The sequence below is a fragment of the Ursus arctos genome, unplaced genomic scaffold, assembly GCF_023065955.2.
Source record: "Ursus arctos isolate Adak ecotype North America unplaced genomic scaffold, UrsArc2.0 scaffold_18, whole genome shotgun sequence".
NCBI lineage: Eukaryota > Metazoa > Chordata > Mammalia > Carnivora > Ursidae > Ursus > Ursus arctos.
In genome coordinates, this window is record NW_026622852.1 from 60,879,958 (window position 1) to 60,901,299 (window position 21,342).

Sequence of the window (21,342 nt, forward strand, 5' to 3'; positions counted from 1 at the left end):
AGGCGTGGGTTCTCTGGTCAGGAGGGCCCAGTCAGGTCAGAGGGCAGGAGAGACTCCAAGTGAGGCAGGGTTGAGGCTCATTCCAGGAGGGTCCTCTGGACTGTGGTCTCAAGAGATGCTGCTGCTTCTGGGCACAGTGATTCTAGAGGTTGTGTTGCAGGGAAACGGAGATACCGTATGGGGTGTGACTTGGAGATATGTCCGTATGTGCAGGACGAAAGCAGGTCAGTGCAGGCCTGTGAGAGGGGAGGGCTTCCCCCGAATCTTGATAAACGGTAGACCCAGGATTTCCTCTAGTCCAGCCACAGGTGGAGCAGAATTAGGACATATAGGAAACGGACTTGGGCCAGACTGTGGCTTTGTGGTGGTGCACAGGGGGTCAGACTGTTTCCCAAATCCAGAGTTCTGAAAATTGGGCCTCTGGAAGGCAGAGGCCGTTGGGAGTGTGGTGAAGAATGTGCTAAGGCAGAGTGGACGGCATATATGAGGGTCATCCCAGAGGTGGCATCTGCAAAATAGCACACAGGACCATGGTCCAAAAGTAGCACAGGTGTGACCCACAGCTCACAGTCAGACTTGCTGCTCCCACATGTGGCCTGGGCTGAAAACACAGCTTGCCTCCAGATGGAAGGGGATGGGGGAAGGCCCAGCAGATGAGGAGACGGAATCCTGGGCACGGGACCAAGGGTGCTTTGAGCCCTTCCTAGCCTCCGTGGCAGATGCAAGGGTGTGGTCCTCTTTATATCCCAGGTGGCCACTCTGCTGTCTCCTCTTTCTTGGAGAGACTTAAAAAACAACGAAACTTTGTGAAATTTCCCAGGCTTTCATATGTGTGTGTGTACGTGTGTGTTTGCACCTGTGTGGCTATGTGAGTGTGTGCACGTGTATACATGCGTGCATGTGTGTGCGTGTTGTGTGTACAGGTCTGTGTACACATGTGGCATGTGTATATGCATGTGTGCGGCAGACATACACGTGTGCATGTGTGCATATGCACATGGTTTGCGTGTACACGTACGAGCATGCCCGCGTGTGATTGTGCAAACGTATGAGTGCAGTGCATGTTTGAGTGCACATGTGTGTGCTTGTGTGCACATGTGTGTGAGTGCACGTGTGCATGGGTGTACAGGGGTGTTGTGCTTGTGTGTGTACAAGTGTGTGAATGCACGTGTGCGTGGGTATATATGTGCACATGTGTGCGCGCACACACGCATGCCGTGAGGAGATGAAGGCATGGGGTTGTTGCTTTCTGGTGCCGCCTTCTCCCATCTTCCCTGTTGTTGCCTCACTTTCTGGTGAAGTGTAGAGACTCGAAAGGAGAATCACAATCACACCTGTGAGCGATGTGTCTACTCATCTTTGTGTTCATCCATCTGCCCAGTCAACATTCCTGAGCATCCGCGTGTGCTGGGGACCGGGGGTGTGTAGGTGAAGCAAGCACGTGCTCTCAGGACGCTGAGTCCAGCAGGACTGTGGGAGAACAGAGGAGCCGTAGTGTGAGCCCGGGGGTGTTTGAGGAGGGAGAGACCCCATCTGGCTGGTGAATCAGAGGAGGTGGGATTTGAGCCAAGCTTAAGAGGGCAGGACGGATTGAGCTCTAGAGAAGGGGGTGGGGCGAGGGCTGAGGGGAAGGGGGTCTGATTGTGTCTGTTGGAGAAGAGAACGCATTGCAAAGGGGCTGGAGGGCAGCTTGGACAGGTTGAGAAGGTCTTGAAATTTGGGATAAACAAGTAGCTTTGACTTTGTTTTATAGACCGCGAGGACAGGTTTTAAATTGGAGTGACAGGGTTGTGCCCCCACTTTCCATCTGGTGCCATCTGAGGGATTCGATGGTGGAAGAGAGAAGATGAGGCTGTGAATTGGGTTGGGTGATTCTTGGGGACGGGGGCTTCGTCATGCTTCCAGACCCTTGGTGATGATCCTTTGGGTCCAGTGAGGTTAGCAAGCACCTTCATTGAGGCCATAGTGGGCCTTCCTCTTTCTTCCCTCTTTTCCAGAAGTAATTTATAGCTGATTGGACAGGAAAGAGAAACGTCGTTGTTGGCCAGGGTGCCTACCCTGGGACAAGGGGGTGCTTAGCTGGACCAGCAGATTCCAGGAGATTTGGGGGGTAGGGGCAGTCAGGAGAGCCAGGCATGGGGTTTCAGACACTCAGGGAGCACGAGTAGGGACTACCAGAGAGGGTGCGTGAACAGGGCCCGGGGAGAGATGGACCCATGGTTTCAGTGTGTGCACAGTGGGGGCTTGGGACAGGGGCCAGCTCTTGTTCTGGAATGTGTGTCTCCTGCCTGCCTCAGGCTCTGGACATTGTCTTGGGATTGTCATACCTCCTGGGGCTTTCCGAGCCCCAGGATTCCCCGCAGGGAGCTGCCTGTCCAGCCGCCGGGCTCCTCTTCCTGTCGCAGGCTGGGTGGGCGGGCGGGACGGGCTCCTCGTGCCTTGGTTGCCATAACCTGTGACGTTTCCTTTCCAGTTGCCGGATTCATTATAAGGATTTGTACAGTTTGTTGCGTTGTATTGCGCCACCCGTTGGCTTAGGGAAGAACTGCCCTCGTAGGTTGGCCTACAAGGTTTGCAACTTCAGAGCCTCCATCCAACATACTCTTCCCTGCCCGAAATGCAAACACAGCACACACTCCCTGCCTGGTTTGGGAATGACGACACCTCACCTCTCTTTCCTCCTGTCCTGCCCTGCCCCGCACTCCAACCTCCTGGACGCTTTGGTCCCCATCTGATCTCCCGACCCCTCCAGCTAGCTGGGGAGAGGCAGCCTTCTGAGGCAGTGCACACGAAGCTTTCTGGCTGGGCCTTGAGGTCAGGGGTCGGCTGCTGGGTGGGAGCGGGGGCCAGGCCCGGCCTGTGCCCAAGGAAGCAGCTGTCTTACCTGGCTTTGTCTCCAGGCTCTTGAGGGTGGGCCAATGGTCAGACGGGCTGGAGGCCAAGGGCCCCAGAGGAGGCGAGCATGGGCACAAGCAACCAGGAGCAGCTGCCCCTCCCAGTCTGAAGAGCCCAACAACCAAAGGGTTTCTGGTCCCTGAGGGAGGCGAGGACAGAGGCAGTGGAGGCCCAAAGACAGGCCCTCCTGTGTCACCTCTGGATCAATCCACTCAGCCAAGGCTGGGAACCCTGGGAGGAGGGCCAGGCCCTGGGGCAGATGTGCCTGTCAGGAAAAAGCTGTCCCTTTTCTCTCCTGGGTGGCCTGAACCCGACTGTGTCTCTGGGACCCCAAGCGGGTCCCATAGGCAGGTGTCCCCAGGGGTGGAGGTGAGGCTGCAGGCCTGGTGGCCTGTCTATCTTGGGAAGACACAGTCATCGGCCCCCAGACACCTCCCTGGATCTGGAGCCTTGTCCCGTATGTTGGACCCAGCCCTGTCCACGTGCTGTCAGGAGGGTGCAAGAGTGGCTCCAAGCCACATCCCACCCCAGCTGCCCACCACACCCCCACCCCCCTCCACCCACCCTGCAGTCTGCCATTTCCTGCCCAGCCCTGACTCCCAGCAGCAGCCCTGCCCTGGGCGGCCTCGGGCGTCTCTGGGCTTGGAGCAGGACTCACCCGTCAAGTTTGTCTCTAGAGCCTCGGGGCTCCTTGCAGAACAGCGTGGGCTCCCGCTCTAGTTTTCTGGCTTGTTTTAGATTTTTTTCTCCACTTTTTTAGCCTCTAGGCTAACTTGGAAGCAAATTGAGCAATAAGGAAAGCTGATGTTTCTGCCGTGGTTCTCAGGCCGGCCTCATCGGTCATGTGATTCTGTCCGCCAGCTCTCCCGGCATGGTGAAACAGCTCTTTTCTGATTTGGCATTATCTGTGGTTTCTAAAAGTGTAAAATCAGAAGTTGACAACCCAAAGCCGCCCCGATGCAGCCCTTCCTCATCCCTCCATGTTCATTAGCTCAGATGTCACCCCTGCCCGCTGCCCTGCGTGGGGCTGGAGTGTGGAGGTGAGGCTGGGAGGGGCAAGGAGGGGATCGAGTCAAGCAGAAAAGTCCCTCATTTTACGTATTTTGACTTTTGGCATGTAATCTGACGCTGGTTAACTGGATCTGTTTTCTTGTCTGCTTCCTCCCCCCGCCCCCATCCTGCCGCACCCCTTCCTGTGGACCCACCCTGCCTCTGCCTCTCTGGGCCGGGTCTCCAGTGGGCGCATCAGTTACAATGACATGTTTGAGATGCTGAAACACATGTCCCCACCCCTGGGGCTGGGGAAGAAATGCCCTGCTCGAGTTGCCTACAAGGTAGACCCCCGACCCTGCACCCTGAGGCTGGCTGTGCTGGGGCTGGTCTCCCATCTCCTCTCGGGGCTTGTCCGTCTGTCTGTCTGCCGCTCTGCTGTCTCACTGTTTGTTCATTTTCTCTGCTCCAACCATGTCCTCTACTTTCCCAGACAGAGGGACACAGATACCATGATGGTGTCTCTGCACCGGCCCCTTGTTCCCGCAGGTCTGCCCCCTCTGAGAGCCCCTGAGAGGCTCAGGAAGACGGAGCCAGAGCCCTCCACCTGCCTTTTTTCCTTTCCTTCTGTATCGTGGAAACCAGGGGACAGACCACCTTTTTAACAGAAGCTGTTTTTGTTCTGGGCTCAGGACCACACTCAGCTTCTCTGTCCCATAAGCGCCTGAGCGAGGAGTTACCCAGCCCTTCGGGTCTGACCCTGGGGTAATAGGGGCCTGCAGGGCTTCTGGCGCTTCTGAGGAACCCACTCCCAGCTCCGCACATGCAGAATTTCCCCAGGTCTGGGCTGCTGTCAGCCTGGGGAGGAAGCATCTCCAGGGCTTTGTAAGTTCCACAGTGGGAAGGAGGCACTGTGGCATTAAGAAGGAAAGGGTGCCAGGGAGAGGCGTCCTGCTGTCATTCCTGGGGCTTCAGAGGGCTGCTGCAGGGTAAGGACAGCCTCAGGGGCCCGGGTGGTCCCATGCCCCCTCCCTCCATTGCTGAGGAGCCCGGGAGGCTGAGCTGCAAGGAGGGGGTAAACTGAGGGACATCTCCAGGCCTCCCTCCTTGGGGGGCGAGCAGGTCACATGGCCCAGTCCCAAGCCTGCTCCCACCTGCCCACGTGCCCTCAGTCACCCCCCCCCCCGCTTTGGTGTATAGGCACCTTCCAGTCCTCCAGCACCCCCCCACTCGCGGCTCTGCACCGAGAGCTCTCCTGCAGCTCCCATTGCTCCCAGAAAACAGAGCCAGCCTGAGTCCTGTGGCTCAACCAGCACGTGTCTGGAGCCTCTCTACCACTGCCCTCTCTCTGAGCGAGCTTCCCAGCAGAGCTTTCATCTCTCTGGTTCTGTCCACGCTGTCTGTCTCTGTGCTCGAGATCTGGGCCTGTCTCTGTCACCTGGCTCAGCACAGCCTTTGGAAGCTAAGTGGCTCCTTCGAGCCATCGGCAGATGCCTCTGCTGTCTTCCTCAGCCCTCCCCTGCCTGGCATGCATGTCGCGCCTGCCTGGAGGCCTGCATGCAAGGCTGTAGCTGCGTTCCCAAGACGGAGAGTTCTGTCCACACTGATACCTGGGGCCAGGCTGGGCATGCAGGGCCCTGATGGGCTAGGCTTTAGGGCCCCTCCCCAGCTGTGCTGGCCAGTTCCAAGGTTCTGGTCATGAACAGACCAGGGGAGGCCTCAGGGTGGGTAGGAGTGGATGGGTTTGGGGAGCTGGGGAGGGTCCAGGACATGCGCAGAGTGCTGTGACCAGGAGGGTCTAGGCCTAGGGTAGAGATAACTCTCTGTTTACCCTGGCCTTATCCTTCTGCTGCTTCCTGAGATCCCGGCCTTTCTAGGGCCTGGACAGGCAGAGGAGAGCCTCTGGTAAAGGTGCCCTGGACAGAGCTCTCTTCTCTTGGAAATCACCTGCTTGTTCCTCCTTCACGCTGGTGCCTGACTCCCTGACTTCCCTGGAGAGGAATCCCTATGCCTCTCCTACTGCCATCGGTGCTGGTCCACAGGGACACTGTGCTCTGGAAAGCCGATTTTCCTGGTGTGCATCACACAGGTGATGTGTGAGGTCCTGGGACCACGATTCGATGTGCCAGGTGGGGCTTTGCCAGCATTCAGGGGGGCAGAGTCAGGGCTCATGTCTCTAGCCACCCAATCTCTATTAGGCTGAGGATTGGATTTAGGGCCAAGACACTGGGGGCAGGGCTGGGGGCCCTCCCCAGAGGGGAAGAGAAGCTGCTGTGTCATAGGATGCGGGCTTGGCAGAGGACAGGCAGACCCCAGGGAGGGGCCCTGTGTCCCCATCTCTAGCTCTGTCTCGTGGTAGAGGACAAGAGACTGCTGGGAGAAGACAGGTGGGTCACGGTACCCCTAGGGCTCCACCTGGCCAGCTAGGTGACCTCCCATGCTGAGGCCATTCCAGACACACCAGGGTACTTTTCTTCCTGGACAGCACATAAGTTCTCAGAGCCTGGGGCTCTGGGCAGCTACTGGGTATACCCGGAGGTCTGTGGTACAGACACACGTCTGTTTCCTGCTGTTCTGTCCTTGAAAAACAAGGTGAGGAAAGGGGCTCTTCACCTGATGGGAAAGCAGGGAGTAAAGGAGCAGGGCACTGCCCCCAGTCTGGTTCGGAGTACTTTTACTCCTGTGCAATGGCTCTGAGCCTTACCCTACCAGCATTCACGGTGGCCCTGTGCGGTCCTGTCTGTTCTGGGTCCTTCTAACTGGAGGGTGCCGGCTGCCTTTTCTAGGCCCCCTGGCTGGGTGGTGAGAGACAGAAGCCTTCCTGGGGTGCAGGGATGCCTCACTGGGAGTGAGAGCTCAGAGCTGTGCTCTTGGCTAGCCCGCCCCTTGTCCAGTGCTCCAGGCTGCCGGTGGAGAAGAGACACTGGGCAGAGCTGTAAGGACGGGGATCTTCCCTCTTCTCTGTGGGCCATCTCAGGGTGCCCCAGCCTCAGTTCTGCAGCCCAGACCCCTCCCTCTTCAGCCTAGGCCACATGCCCCTTATTCCAGCCTTGGGCAGGAGTCCTTCTGGCTAAGCATGTGCCTGTTCTTTCAGAGGGCTCCAGGCTTCTGGCTTGGTGCTATGCTACAGTCTGTACCTGGACTTCTCTTTTTCTACAGCTAGGAGAAGCCTCAGCTCCCATGAGGGTGGGGGTCCAAGGGTGAGTATGAATGCTGGCAAAACTCTCAGCCACCCAACTTTGCTTGGGCCTAGGCACCTGCAGAAGCCACCCCCAGGAGGCGAAGCCCAGCCTCTAGGGGCCTCGAGCACCTTGTAGTCCTGTGGTGGAGGGACCTTGGTAGGCCTGGCCCTGACCTGCTCCCCTTGTCCCTAGCGCCTGGTTCGCATGAACATGCCCATCTCCAATGAGGACATGACTGTCCACTTCACGTCCACGCTGATGGCCCTCATTCGGACTGCACTGGAGATCAAGCTGGCTCCAGGTGAGCAAGGCAGCATCTGGGGAGGGCACCAAGCCAGGGCCGGGCAGTCTCACTCCAGAGCCACCCCGAGGTGGGTGTGCAGGGAGGGGAGGTGAGGAGGCCTGTCTGGATGGGACCAAGGACAGCTGCCCATGGTGCCTCTGTTGGGCACGGACCTTATCCCCTGAGAACTGCCCTGCCTGCGAGCATTGTAACGATCCCGTGTTCATGTGAGGGAGCTGAGGTACAGTGAGGTTAAATGACCTGTCCAGATTACCCAGAACTAGAGCGTGTGGTGGCAGAACATAGGTTCACATGAGCTAGCAACTTTCCAGGGTGGAGAGTCTGTGTGCCTTCTGTCCACTCCCCGTAGTGAGCCCAATCCCTGTCAGGTCCTCTCCCGAGCTAACTGACAGGACTGCGTAGCCTGTGCCAGATCTAAGAGAGAACAACCCTCCAGGGTGTCCTTTCCACCTTCACCCTCCCATGATGACTGCTTTACCTTCAGAGAGAAACTAAAGCCACCAGAGGGGATCTGCACTCTCCCTGCCCCCACACCACCCTCCTGGCTGCACTCATGCCCTTGAGTTCAGCCATTTCATTCCTCGTGGATGAGTCAAGGCCAGTCCCGTACCCCAACCGCCCTCGCACTCTAGGTCTCGTTCTCATCATCTACCCAAAGATGTCACGCCAGAAATTTGGCACCCTCCTTCTTACCCTGTCATTTTTTCCCTCCCTATTGGATTCTTTGTATCAACATAAAACACGCTATGATCTCTCCCATCTTTAAAAGGTTTTCTTCTCCCTCCCTTGGCTTCCCTACGTTTATTCTTCCCTTCTTCACGACCAGCCCCTTGAGAGACTGGTCTGTATTGTCTGTCTGGTCTGTCTTGTTTGGGCCGCAGTTGGGCTTCCACTGCCATGCTGCTGGAGCCGCTCTCGCTACGCTGTTCAGTGATGTCCATGTGCTCGGTCCTTATCTTACCTATCTGTAGCTCAGCCTTTCCTCGGCTGTCCTCTCCTTCTTTTTGACTCCCTTTGATGTTCCTTATTCTGTTTTCTCATGTCTCCCACCCTCTGAATGTCGCTGTGCCCCTCAGACTGTTCTCTTTGTCATCTTTGTCATTCCACCTATTCTGATGGCTCTAAATACTGGGGATTCCAACTTGGTGTTTTTAGTGCAGGCCTCCTCCCGAACCCCAGACCTGCAGTCTCATGTGAGGAGCTTAATGAGAAAAGTTATCTACCATCTCCACTTGGAGGCCCAATAAGCACGCCAAAGTTCCCTTGGCCCAACTTGACCACCGCATGTTCCCCGTGGTCTTTCCTGTCTCCATCAGTGGAAACTCTGTTCTTCCAGTTCGGCACTCAAGCCAAAACCTTTGGAGTCATTCTCACCTCCTCTTTTTTTTTTTTTTTTAATCCTTGCCCCAGTTTTAATCATATCTGATTTCTCGTCGTATCTTCTGACTCTACCTTCAAAACATACCAGAATATGATCACTTCTTTGCCCTCTCCCACTGCCAGCTCCTGGTCCAAGCCACTCTCTCTTGGGTCTTGACTAGATTTTTACAGTAGCTTCCAACTGGTCTGCCTCTGTTCTCATCTGCCTTCAAGGTAACAACCAGAATGATCATGTTAAAAACGAAACCAATAAAATTAATAAACCTCTGGCTAGACCAATCAAGAAAAAAAGAGATAAAAATAACCAATAAAAGGAAGGAAAGAGAGAACACCACTACAGGTCCTGCTGCCATTAAATGGACAACAAGGAAATTTTATGAATAACTTTCAATAATTTCAACAACTTAAATGAAATGGAAAAATTCCTTGATGCTAGCTATCAAGCTCATTCAAGAATGGGTAACCTGAGTGGGTTAAAAAAAAGGAAGCGATAATCTGAGTAGCACTATATTTATTAAATGAATTAAATTATAGTTAAAAGCCTTCCAACAAAGAAAATCCCCGGCCCAGTTAGCTCCATAGGTGAAGCCTACCAAACATTTAAGGAGGAAATAATACCAGTTCTATATAAACTCTTCCAGAAAACAGAAAAGAGATATTTCTCAGCTTACTGTATGATGCTAACATTACTGTGATACCAAGATGAGACAAAAACATTATAAGAAAAGAAAATTACAGATCAATATCCCTCATGACTATAGGCACAAAAATATTCAACATGACTTTCTCAGACTAAATCTGGCTATATATATCTATTTGCTTGATGACAAAAGTAGGGTTTATCCCAGGAATGCACATTGAGTTCTAGTTTAAAAATCAATCAATATAATTTAATAGATCAAAGGAGTAAAACTATATGATCATCTCAATAGATGCGGAAAAAGCATTTCACAAAAATTAAGTATCAATTCATGATTTTTAAAATTTTGCATAGAGTAGAAACTAAAGGAAGCCCTTTCAATCCGATCAAGGATATCTATGAAAAACCTTTAGCAAATGACACACTTAACAAAGAAATGCTGACTCCTTTTCCCCTAAGATCAAGGACAAAGGAGGGATGTCTACTGTCACCATACTTGTTCAACATCATACTTTAGGTCCTAGCCATTGTAATAAGTTAAGAAAAGTAATAGGAAGCATACCAATTGGAAAGGAAGAAATAAAACTGCCTGTTTTCACAACTGACATGATTATCTATGGAGAAAATCGGAAAGACTCTAAGAAAAAGTGAATAAAATTGAGGCATCTACAAGCCAAGGAAAGCCAAGGATGGCTGGGAGCCACCAACACCTAGAAACGGGCTAGGGAGAACTCCTCACTTGAGCATTGGGAGGGGGCACAGTCATGCTCACACCTTGATTTTGAGCTTCTGGAGTCCAGAACTGAGATAATAAATTTCTATTGTTATAAGCCGTTAAAAAAAAGTTACTAAAACAATACACAAGTATAGCATGGTTGCAGGATACAAGGTCAACATGCAAGGAGCAAATGTATTTCTATATATTAGCAATGAGCAATTGAAATGGGAAAAATTTCCATTAAAATTGCACCAAAAACATGAAATACTTCTGTGTTGCTGGATAACTCTAAAAAGTATATATGTGAGATTTGTACGTTGCAAATTTCAAAACATTGACTGAAAGAATCAAAGAAGACCTAAATAAATCAAGCACTGGATCATCTTCATGCATGGGAAGATTCCATATCGTCATGATGTCAGTTCTTCCCACATTGATCAATAGAAAAAATGTTCACTCAATAAAAATCTCAACAGGTTTCTAGGTAGAAATATACAAATGGATTCTAAAAGGTATGTAGAAAAACAAAAGAACTTGAGTAACAAACAATTTTGAAAAAAGAACAGAGTTAGAAAACTTACTCCACCTGAGTCAAAGACTTTCTATAAAGCATGTCAATTGAGGCCTGTTGTGTTGGTGACAGGACAGAGACTTGGGTCAGTGGAACACAATAGAGACTCACACTTACATTGCCAGTGGATTTTTGATGAATTTGTAAAGGCGATTAATGGAGAAAAGGTAATTTTTTCAACAAATGGTACTAGAAAAATTTAGACAACTGTATGCCCCCCCCACCCCCCGCCCCCGCCAAAAGGGAAAAATCTTGACATTTAGTGTCTTAGTCTGCTTGAGCTGCCATAACAAAGTACCTTAACTGAGTGGCTTAAACACAGACATTTATTTCTCACAGTCTAGAGGCTGAAAGTCCAAATCAAGGTGCCAGGAAGGTCAGTTTCATTCCTGGGCCTGTTCTCCTGGTTTGTAGGTGGTCACCTTCTCACTGTGTGCTCATATGGTCTTTCCTTGAGTGCATGCAGAGAGTGAACAAATGGTGTCTCTTCTCATAAGGACACTAACTCTATGGGTCAGGGCCCCACCCTTCTGACCTCATTTCACCAAATAACATCCTTCTCGGGCTTATACAGTCACTCAGACTTCAACACGTGAACAGGGGCAGTTCACAACGCAGTCCACAGTGAGAGTTCAGACTTCAACACGTGAACAGGGGCAGTTCACAACGCAGTCCACAGTGAGGGTTCAGACTTCAACACGTGAACAGGGGCAGTTCACAACGCAGTCCACAGTGAGGGTTCAGACTTCAACACGTGAACAGGGGCAGTTCACAACGCAGTCCACAGTGAGGGTTCAGACTTCAACACGTGAACAGGGGCAGTTCACAACGCAGTCCACAGTGAGGGTTCAGACTTCAACACGTGAACAGGGGCAGTTCACAGCGCAGTCCACAGCACGTACGTTTTACCTCCTACAAAAATTAACTTGAAATTGATCACAGACATAAATGTAAAATGTGAAATTATAAAGCCTCTAGAAGGAAACACAGGAGAGAAATTTTGGCAATTTTGAGTTTGGCAAAGATTTTTTAAGACACAGAAAGCATGAGCCATAAAAGAAAAATTGATAAATTGAACTTTATCAACATTAAAAACTTTTGCTCTTCAAAAAGACATTTAAGAAAATGAAAAGACAAGCTAAAGCATTGGTGAAAATATTTTTGAAACATATATCTGATATAGGATCAGTTTCCAGGATAGATAAATGTCTCTCACAGCTCAATAATAAGATAATATTATTATTACCTAATAAAAATGGGCAAAGGATTTGAACAGACATGTCACCAAAAAATATATATGGAAGGCAAACACCTACACAGATGCTCAACGTCATTGATCATTAGAGAAATCCAAAGTGAAGCCACAAGAAGATAACACTACATGGTTATTAATATGGCTAAAATACTTTTTCAAATGACAATATTAAGTCCTGGTGAGAATGTGTAACATGGAATTCTTGCGATCCTAGTCTGGCAGTTTCTGACTGTATTGCCCGGCCGTCCTACTCCTAAGTGGGAAGAAAAGAAAACACCCATCTGCACAAAAGCATATATGCGAACGTTCATAGCTTTATTTCATAAGCAACTCAAAATGTAAGCAGCTCAAATGTTCACAGCTGCTGAATGGATAAAGAAGTTGTGGTCTAGCCATACAATAACATAGTATCCAGCAACCAAAAGAAACAGACTACCACTACCTTCAGCAACACGGATGTATCTGAAATGCTCCATGCTGAGTGCAGAAGTCACACTCAAAAGCCAATACACCCTATGATGTCATTTGTGTGGCATTCTGAGAAGGCAAAACAAACCGAGACAGGAAGCACACCAGGGATGGGATGGGAGAAGGCCAAGGGGTCAGCTACAAAGGTTCACAGAGGGACTTCGGCAGTGGTACCTTGCACCGTGTCTCAGTTGTGGGGGTGGATACGTGGCTTTATGCATTTACCAAAGTTCGTAGAATGGGATAACTGAGAAGGGTGAATTTCACCATATGTACATTATACCATAGTAAACCTGATGCTTCAAAAAGATAAATCAGAGCAATGTATCCCGCTGCTTAGCACCCTCTGCTGCTTCCCATCTCAGCATCTGCTCCCTGCTATCCCCCCACCCCCATCGCCTGCTCAGTGAGCCTTGCCTTCCTGGCTCATTATGTGACACACCAAGACCTTTGCACTCCCCTGGTCCCTTTCTGCCTTTAGGGTCTTACACACACGCCACCTTGTGGTGAGACCTTTCCTGACTACCCTGTCCAAAATTGCAGCCTCCTGATATTTCTCATCCCTACCCACTTGGTTTTTTTGCACCCAACACACTAGATTTTTAACTTACTGCCACTTTATTGTTGATTTCAAGCCACATCGTGCCACAAAGGTAGCCCCTTTGCTTTTGTTCCATCACCTAGGACGGTACCAGGTGTTCCCTTGATGGCTTTGAACGGGTGGATGAACGGCTGGACTGCCACCATATCCCTTCTCCACTCCCAGGGCATGCACACATGCCTCTGTCTCTAGGCAAGTTCCCATCAGGGTGCTCTGACAGCCACTTTGGCCGCGCTTCTTCCTGCTCCGCCTTTTCTCCTAGCGCTGTCCTTGCCCCATTTCCCCCCACACCACATCTCTCCCTGCCTGGTCCCGCAAGGGGGCTGTGAGACTGCTCCTAACATCTCTCTTCCCCTCCACACCTTGTCCCGCCCCAGCTGGCACGAAGCAGCATCAGTGTGATGCAGAGTTGAGGAAGGAGATTTCCTCTGTGTGGGCCAATCTGCCCCAGAAGACGCTGGACTTACTGGTGCCACCCCATAAACGTAAGTGAGATCAAGAAATTCCCCTTGTTCACCCCCCTTTTGTGTCCCACCCGGAGGCAGAGCCAGGAGGCCTGGGCCAGGGTGATCTTGTCAATAGCCTAGACTTAGTTTCCACCTGTAGGGAAAATGGTCTTACCAGTGGGTACATAGGGACTGTGGGAGGGCATTACCTGGGCTTTATTCTGTTGACCACAGTCACCCTCATTCCTGGCGGCGGGGGGGGGGGGGGGGGGGTTATACTTAAAAAAATCCAGAGAACAGCAGGGAAACTCCTACAGTTAGAGATGAGGTGATTAAAGACTAAACCCCACATCCACTTCACTGGGGGGAGAGGGAGGGCCTTGTGGAAAGTCAGTGTATCTGCTGGGGGCACGCACTCAGTGTCCAAAGATGCCATGTGGGGGCCGCGCAACTTTGGCCAAGCCCTGTGCCCTTTCCTGAGCGTGTCCCAGAGTCCTCGTGGTAGGGGCTGTTCCCATGCCCCACCCTGCCTTCCTCCTCCACACCCCATCCTCTGTTTTCTCTCCCTCCAGCCGATGAGATGACAGTGGGAAAAGTGTATGCAGCTCTGATGATATTTGACTTCTACAAGCAGAACAAGACCACCAGAGACCAGATTCACCAGGCCACAGGAGGCCTGTCCCAGGTACTGGGTTCCAGGATTGCCAGGAAGTAAACCTCAGGCTCTGGCACCCATCAGTTGTTGGACGTCAGGGGGAACCCGTACCCTTCCTGGAGATTGCACAGCAGGAGAAGGAAGATGAGAGGTTCTGACTGTGGGCCTCACCTCCCCGGCCTCAAAGTCAGAAACTCCATGCAGCCTGTATGCTTTCCAATGGCTGGTCTCTTGCTGGTACTGGGGGGCCCTGACCTGGAGAGCTAGTGTTCCAGGGCGGTAGACAAGGAGCCGAGAACATGTTCCCTGGAGATACCACTTTTTTAAGTGGTAGAAGAAAGACGTTTGAAGAATACTTGAGGAGGTTGTTTGGGGAGATGTGAGGAGAAACTGATTACCATGCACATGGGCAGGGACCAGAGAGATTCAAACTGATGGGTCCACTCCTGACTCTGACTGCGCTAGTTTGGGGCCCCATCTTCCTGATTCATCCTTCAAAGATAACAACTTTCCCACACAGCCGAAGCCTCAGTGACCAATATGTAGACTTTGTCTAGAAGGTTGCTTGGTGTTCAGAGCTTACCGGGTCATTCACCCATCTTGGGATGGGAAGTATCTGGTGCACAACCCCCCCACCCCCCACCGTTCCCCTGTCTGTTGCAGTCACCCATCCATGCCCCCACCCCCACCCCTGAGCCTTGAAATCTCCTCAGAATTCTGCTTAATCTGGGGTTCATGCAGCCTCTACCCATCAATCCAAGTCGATGGTGAGATGAAATCTTTTTACATTTGTAACTGGATGCTGTCCCCAGATTTTGTAGGTAGGGAAACCGAGGCTCCAAGAAGTGAAATGACTTTCCCGATGTCACTCACAGGCCAGGTTGGGAGTAAGCCCCTGGCTACCTCATACGTAGGGCTGGGGTCAGGGCAGCTTTCTGGCACACCTATCTCTGCCCTTAGAGCTCTTCGTCTTCTCTGCGCCCCTTCCACAGATGGGCCCTGTGTCCCTGTTCCACCCCCTGAAGGCCACACTGGAGCAGACACAGCCGGCTGTGCTCCGAGGAGCCCGGGTTTTCCTTCGGCAGAAGAGCTCGGCATCCCTCAGCAATGGTGGGGCAGTGTGAGTACCTGGCCAGGGTGCGTGGTGCAAGGAGGAGGCAGTTCTCCTGGTTTCTCCACCTCCCAGAGGGGCTCCCTGCAGGCAGTGCTGCAGGGACAGGGAGCCCTCGGATCCCATCACCACTTTGGGAGACTGGCTCCACTGTCCACCCCATGCCCACCTCCACCCAAATGGTTCCCCGGGGGTGCTGCCTGAAAGCTAGTCCAGGTCGGCTGCTGGAGCCATCTGTGGTGGTGGATTCTAAAGCTAATTCCTGAAACGTTACGCAGGTGCCTCTGACGGCACTGAGGTCGACGGATTTAGACAGCCGATGATTCCCGCTGTCACCTCCCGTTGTGCGTGCGCATTGCCCTTTCCGGTGAGGGGCCTCTGCCTCTGCTTCCTCACTGACCATTGAGAAAAATATTTGTTTCCACCTCAATCCCCACCCCATTCTGTTGACGGCCTGTATGTGTCTAGTCTTCCTAACTCCTCTAAGACATTTTTCCTCTCAGATCTCCACTCTGGTAGTGATTTCTGAAGCAACTGTATTTTGTAGACAAATTGGTAACATCCTTCTTACCTATCCCCTCACTCTTGCCACAGTGATTCTTGGTAAGAACCACCTAGCACCGAGTGTTGTGATGTAACGGTCCCCTGTCTAGCGCCGCGTGTCGCTCACTGAGGAGTGGTAGCGGACAGGCTCCTCTCAGCCACCCTCCTCAGGGCCAGCAGCATTCCCATGTCTCCTAGCACCCCACTGGCTAAAGCAAATCATTGGCTGAGCCCAAAGAGGGGGGCCTGTGCTCTGCGTCATCCAGCAAGGGCTGAGGTGCGGGGCCTGATACCAGACTGGGCACAGCATGCATGCTTTTAGGGCTCCGATTTCCTCCTCATCTGTACATGTTTGGATGTTCTTTTCTGAAGCCCGGTTGTGGGTCTTGGGCTGTTAATTGGGTAGGTTTTGCCTAGTGATAAACTTCCCATAACTTAGTGGTCAGGGTTTGCCGTGCACCAGCGTAGACAGGATGTCCATACTATGAGTTATGCACCCTGGACACCTGTGGGCTTGTCCTTGCCAAGAACCATCCCTGCTCCCACTACACATGGGAGGCCCTGTGTAGGGCTGAGGAGCCTGCTGAATGTCCCCAGACCGGGAAGCGGTGGGCCCAGACCTCCCTCAGACTCATCTGCGGAGGACCCCTCTGACCATCCGCTCTGAGCCCTGGCACTGGGTCCACATTCCTTGCAGGCCCATGAGTGGCCTCATGCCTCTGGGCTGCTTCTAACCCAAGCAGAAGGGGCCTGTGTAGGTTCCTGGCAGGTTGGAGCCGGGTCCTTGATGGGCATTCAATGACCCACAGGCCTCTGAGCCAATAGGACAATCCTCTCTTCTCTGCAGACAAACCCAAGAGAGTGGCATCAAGGAGTCTGTTTCCTGGGGCACTCAGAGGACCCAGGAGGTACCCTATGAGGCAAGGACACCCCTGGAGCGTGGCCACTCTACGGAGATCCCAGTGGTGCAGTCAGGAAAACCGGTGAGGGCTCCCAGGGCTGGGGAGTCAGGCTGGGGATGGGGGATGAGATAGGGATGGGAGTGAGACAGGGATGGTGGGAGATGGCAGGAATGTGGGGGGGAGCCCAGGATGGGGGAGAAGGTGAGTGGAGTGGGGGCTGGTGTGACTGCGGCCTGCTATATGCCCAGGCTGTGGATGTCCAGATGCAGAGCATGGCCCTGAGAGGTCCTGACGGGGAGCCCCAACCTGGACTGGAGAGCCAAGGACGAGCGGCCTCCATGCCCCGCCTGGCTGCAGAGACTCAGGTGGGTGGTCTGGGAGGGTCAGGGTTGTGGGAGGGTGGGGAGTGGGGAGTGAGGAGACCTGGCTTGGGGAGGCCTTGTGTCTTATGTGAAGGCTTCCCACCTGCAGTGTAGCTTGGACACTGTCAGCCCTGTGGGGAGCTCCCAGAATGCCATGATGGTCTCAAGAGGTGCAGCCAGAGTCCTCTGAGCCTGCCAAGAGTCTCCACCACCCACCTGTGCTGGGCCTCCCACTGGGGTACTGGGGCTTCCATCTCCCAGCCCAGCGTCCCTCACCCAGCCTTTCCCTCTCTCTAGGACACACCTCCCCCACCCCAGCCTGCACTCTGCTCCCCCCCCCCCCCCCCGCCGCCCCGGGATGCCTCACACCTTGGTCCTCCCTTTTCCCCATTGAAGCTCTGGGATGACCTGCCTGTTCTTTCTCTGGACACTGGAGGTGGACCCCTCCATCCCCTGCTCCTTCAGGGTTGCCTTGACTACTGAGCAGAAAGGTCTAGGGCAAGGGGTCTGTGGGCCCTTTCACAAGGACTCAGAGCGGGGTCTGCAGACCTGAGGCTGTGTCAGGGGGCCCTGCTTTCACTTGTTGGGGGGGTGAGGGGCTTTAGAGGGACATGGCCTACAGCCTAGAACCTTTGGTGTTTGGTTGGGGCTGGCCCTGTCCCTGCCTCCTTTTGTGGTGCCTGGTTCTGCACATTCAAAATGACTTCATTCTCTAAACTTGTGTCTGCCTTCCCTTAGTGGTGGCTTCTGCCCTCTTCCCCTTCCTGACCCTGTCCAAGCTGCGTTGGCAGCTTGAGGATGCCAAGTAGAGGCTGTGGGTCAGCTCCACCTGGAGGGCCCATTTTCACAGGTCCTGATTTCAGCCTGGGGCAGAAGCCCCATGGCCCTAGCCCAGCAGAGGAAGCCATCCCTCAGGTTCTCCCAGCCAGGCCCACAGCCTCCCTTTTCCTGGCATCCTCCCTGTCCCCCAGGCTGTCTGGGCCCTGCTGGCAGAGATGGACAGCACCTTGCACCACGTGCTCTGGGAGAAAGCGTGGGCTTGGGTGGGGAAGAACTTTCCAGAGGAGAGGGAGGGGACTGGTGGTTCCTGAACCCCAGACCCTCAGTGTCATGGCTGCTGCTGGCCGCCCTGGAGCCTGCCCCAGGGCCCTCTCTCAGACCGTGTGCCAACCCACATCCCACCTGCAGCCGGCCCCCAACGCCAGCCCCATGAAGCGCTCCATCTCCACTCTGGCGCCCCAGCGCCCCCACGTGGCTCATCTCTGCAGCGCTGCCCTGGACCGCGCCCCAGCCAGCCAGGCTGTGGCCCACCACCACCACCGCTGCCATCGCCGCAGGGACCGGAAGCAGAAGTCCCTGGAGAAGGGGCCCAGCCTGTCCGCAGACACAGATGGCGGTGCGTGTGGGGATCCCTCAAATGGCCAGCGCCTGAGGCAGGGATCTGAGACCCTCTTCCTTTCTGTGCCTCAACCGTGCAAGCAGCCCTGAGTAGGGGGTGGAGAGTCCCAGGTGTGGGACTGGCAGAATCACCCGCCCACCTCAGCTCTTCCCCTGGGTCCCCCTGCTGGCCCTGGGGACCAGGTCTGGGGTGGGGGTCTGTCTCCCCACCTGGCTCGCTGTGCTGACTTCTCCTCTTCCTGGCCAGCACCCAGCAGCGCTGCGGGGCCAGGCCCACCCCCGGGAGAGGGGCCCACAGGCTGCCGGAGGGAGCGCAGACAGGAGCGGGGCCGGTCCCAAGAGCGGAGGCAGCCCTCTTCCTCGTCCTCAGAGAAGCAGCGCTTCTACTCCTGTGACCGCTTTGGGGGCCGTGAGCCCTCGCAGCCCAAACCCTCCCTCAGCAGCCACCCCACATCACCAACAGCTGGGCAGGAGCCAGGACCCCCGAGACCGGTAAGACAGGACCCCTCACTGCCCCTCCTTACAAGCTCCCCCCTCCCCATGCTCCGAATCCTCCTTCTTGTCCTGGCTTGCAGGCCTGAGTCTGCACTCCCCCCTTCCTTGCCCCATTCCTCCCCCACCAGTCCAAACCTCCCTCCCCAACTGCCCTGGACTGGCCTTTGGTCTCTCCTCTCCCCGTGCCTGTCCCTTTGTCACCCACTGTTCCCTGAGCACCTCCCCAGGCCTAACTGGCACCAGCTTCTTCCTGCCCCCCCCAACCACGCACCCTACCTGTCTTCTTCCCAGGGTGCCCACCTCTCTCCATGCCTCACCCCCCACCTCCATGGTTCTCACCCGCATTGGCCTCTGGTCTAGTTCTTTGATTTTTTTTTCTCTATTCTCTTTTCTTGCAGGGTGGAGGTTCAGTGAGTGGGAGCCCCTTGTTGTCAACATCCGGTGCTAGCACCCCTGGCCGCGGTGGGCGGAGACAGCTCCCCCAGACCCCGCTGACACCCCGGCCCAGCGTCACCTACAAGACGGCCAACTCTTCGCCTGTGCACTTTGCTGGGGCACAGACCAGCCTCCCCACCTTTTCCCCAGGCCGGCTTAGCCGTGGCCTTTCCGAACACAACGCTCTGCTCCAGAGAGACCCCCTCAGCCAGCCTCTGGCCGCCGGCTCTAGGATCGGCTCCGACCCTTACTTGGGGCAGCGTCTGGACAGTGAGGACACTGCCCGCACCCAGCCTGAGGACACGCTTACCTTCGAGGAGGCTGTGGCCACCAACTCGGGCCGCTCCTCCCGGACTTCCTACGTGTCCTCTCTGACCTCCCAGCCCCACCCCCTCCGCCGCGTGCCCAACGGCTACCACTGCACTCTGGGACTCAGCTCGGGCGGCCGGGTGCGGCACAGCTACCACCACCCCGACCAGGACCACTGGTGCTAGGTGCACCGCCCCCCCACGCACCGGCTCGGCGGCGCGTCCAGTCGATGAGTTTTATCATCCACGCTGGGCTCCCGGGGACGCTCAGGGGCACCAAGGCGGGGGCAGCAGCCCCTGGGAGGAGGGGCCCCGCCTTTGGGGCCAGCTTGGGGGGAGGCCCCACTGCTCCCCCCCACCGCCCCCACCCCTGCCTCCTCTTTCACGCTGGACCAATTCCTAAAGCCCTTCCGGAGAGGGACGTGTCTCTCTCTATCCCCTGTATGCTGCCTGCCTGGGTCTCATACCACAGACCCCACATGGGAAGTGGCTGCATGTGCTGAGTAGGACCCTGCCAGTCTGAATCCTGTGTGATGGATCCCAGCATCTGGGGTGTGTGCCTGGAGCCGTTTTTAGGAGGTCTGGATCTTGTGGAGACCATCCTTTATCCAAGTGTGTGGTACAGAGGAGCCTGGCATGTTTAAACACCTGGCCAGACAAGACGGAGATGACGGTCAACAGCAGCAGCCTCGGGAGCCCGGCCTGTGGCACCATGCGTTCTTGTCAACGCCCACAAACACAGACACGCCCGGCGTGGCTCTTTGTACCTGAAACAGCAAACGGACCCTAGAAGTACACTCACACACCCTCTGTCCTCTCCCAGATGCTGTCAACCCTGACAGGGACCAAATCTGGAAAAAATTCTTGCTGTTGGTTTTGGTTTTTAATTGCGACACCCTTCCCTCTTTCGTCAATTCCGTATACTTGATCTAGAAAAAAGAGAAAAACAGACAAATGGGGAAGGAAATAGTAATATAACTTTAAAAAACCCAACCTGTAGGAAGCTCTCAGCTCTTCGGCGTGTGTGTGTGTGTGTGTGTGTGTGTGTGTGTGTGTGTGGCTTGTGCGAGGAGATGCTCTTGCGTCCAGCCTGGGTGGTCCCCCAGCTCCCCTGGCCCCTGCTGCTCTCGACCAAGTGCCTGACTTCTGAGCCCTCTCGTGCCAGGCTCCTGGGGGTGGTGACGTGAAGCCTTTGTGAAGTGTGGGTGAATCCTTGGAACTGTTTCCAGTTCCAAATATCAACCAAGTAGAAAGCTGGTGTCAGTGGGGAACACTCATATAACATCCAGGGAGACGGTTGTAGTTGGAAGCGAAGTGACCATTTCCCCATTTTCCTCTGACTAGTGGAAGGGTTTCCTGGGAAGCCACAGAGCGGTGTAGAGCGTGTCCTTGTATGGGGTGTTTTCAGTCTGTTCCACATCTGAATCTCAGGGATGGGATGCCTGCCAAAGGGGGCATGATATCTGTTGTCGTGAAAGTTTCTTTTCAGATACGGCCAGAGAGAGGGAGAGGTGGTGGGAAGAGGGAGAGGTGGGGGCAGTGGAGATGGAGCCATTGGGGCAGGAGGGAGGAGGGCCTGTGTCTGAGCAGATGCGGTGACTTGGGATGCCCTGACTGAAATGAGGCCAAAGCTCGGAGGAAGCGATGGGGCAAGGAGAAGCTTGGCTACAGCGGCTCAGGGGG

At 54.2% G+C, this 21,342-nt stretch overlaps 1 protein-coding gene across 1 annotated transcript in view; it reads left to right on the forward strand.

Moving 5' to 3' along the window:
• CACNA1B (calcium voltage-gated channel subunit alpha1 B) overlaps positions 1-21,159 on the forward strand; it is a 191,148-nt gene extending 169,989 nt beyond the window's left edge. Inside the window, exons 38-47 of the mRNA XM_057313871.1 lie at positions 4,133-4,229; positions 7,260-7,368; positions 13,382-13,489; positions 14,023-14,135; positions 15,098-15,225; positions 16,607-16,742; positions 16,910-17,026; positions 18,212-18,419; positions 18,669-18,913; positions 19,315-21,159. Coding sequence (XP_057169854.1) covers positions 4,133-4,229; positions 7,260-7,368; positions 13,382-13,489; positions 14,023-14,135; positions 15,098-15,225; positions 16,607-16,742; positions 16,910-17,026; positions 18,212-18,419; positions 18,669-18,913; positions 19,315-19,845 — 1,792 coding nt within the window. The 3' untranslated portion in view covers positions 19,846-21,159. The remainder of the gene's footprint in view (positions 1-4,132; positions 4,230-7,259; positions 7,369-13,381; positions 13,490-14,022; positions 14,136-15,097; positions 15,226-16,606; positions 16,743-16,909; positions 17,027-18,211; positions 18,420-18,668; positions 18,914-19,314) is intronic.
• Positions 21,160-21,342: the final 183 nt, after the last annotated feature.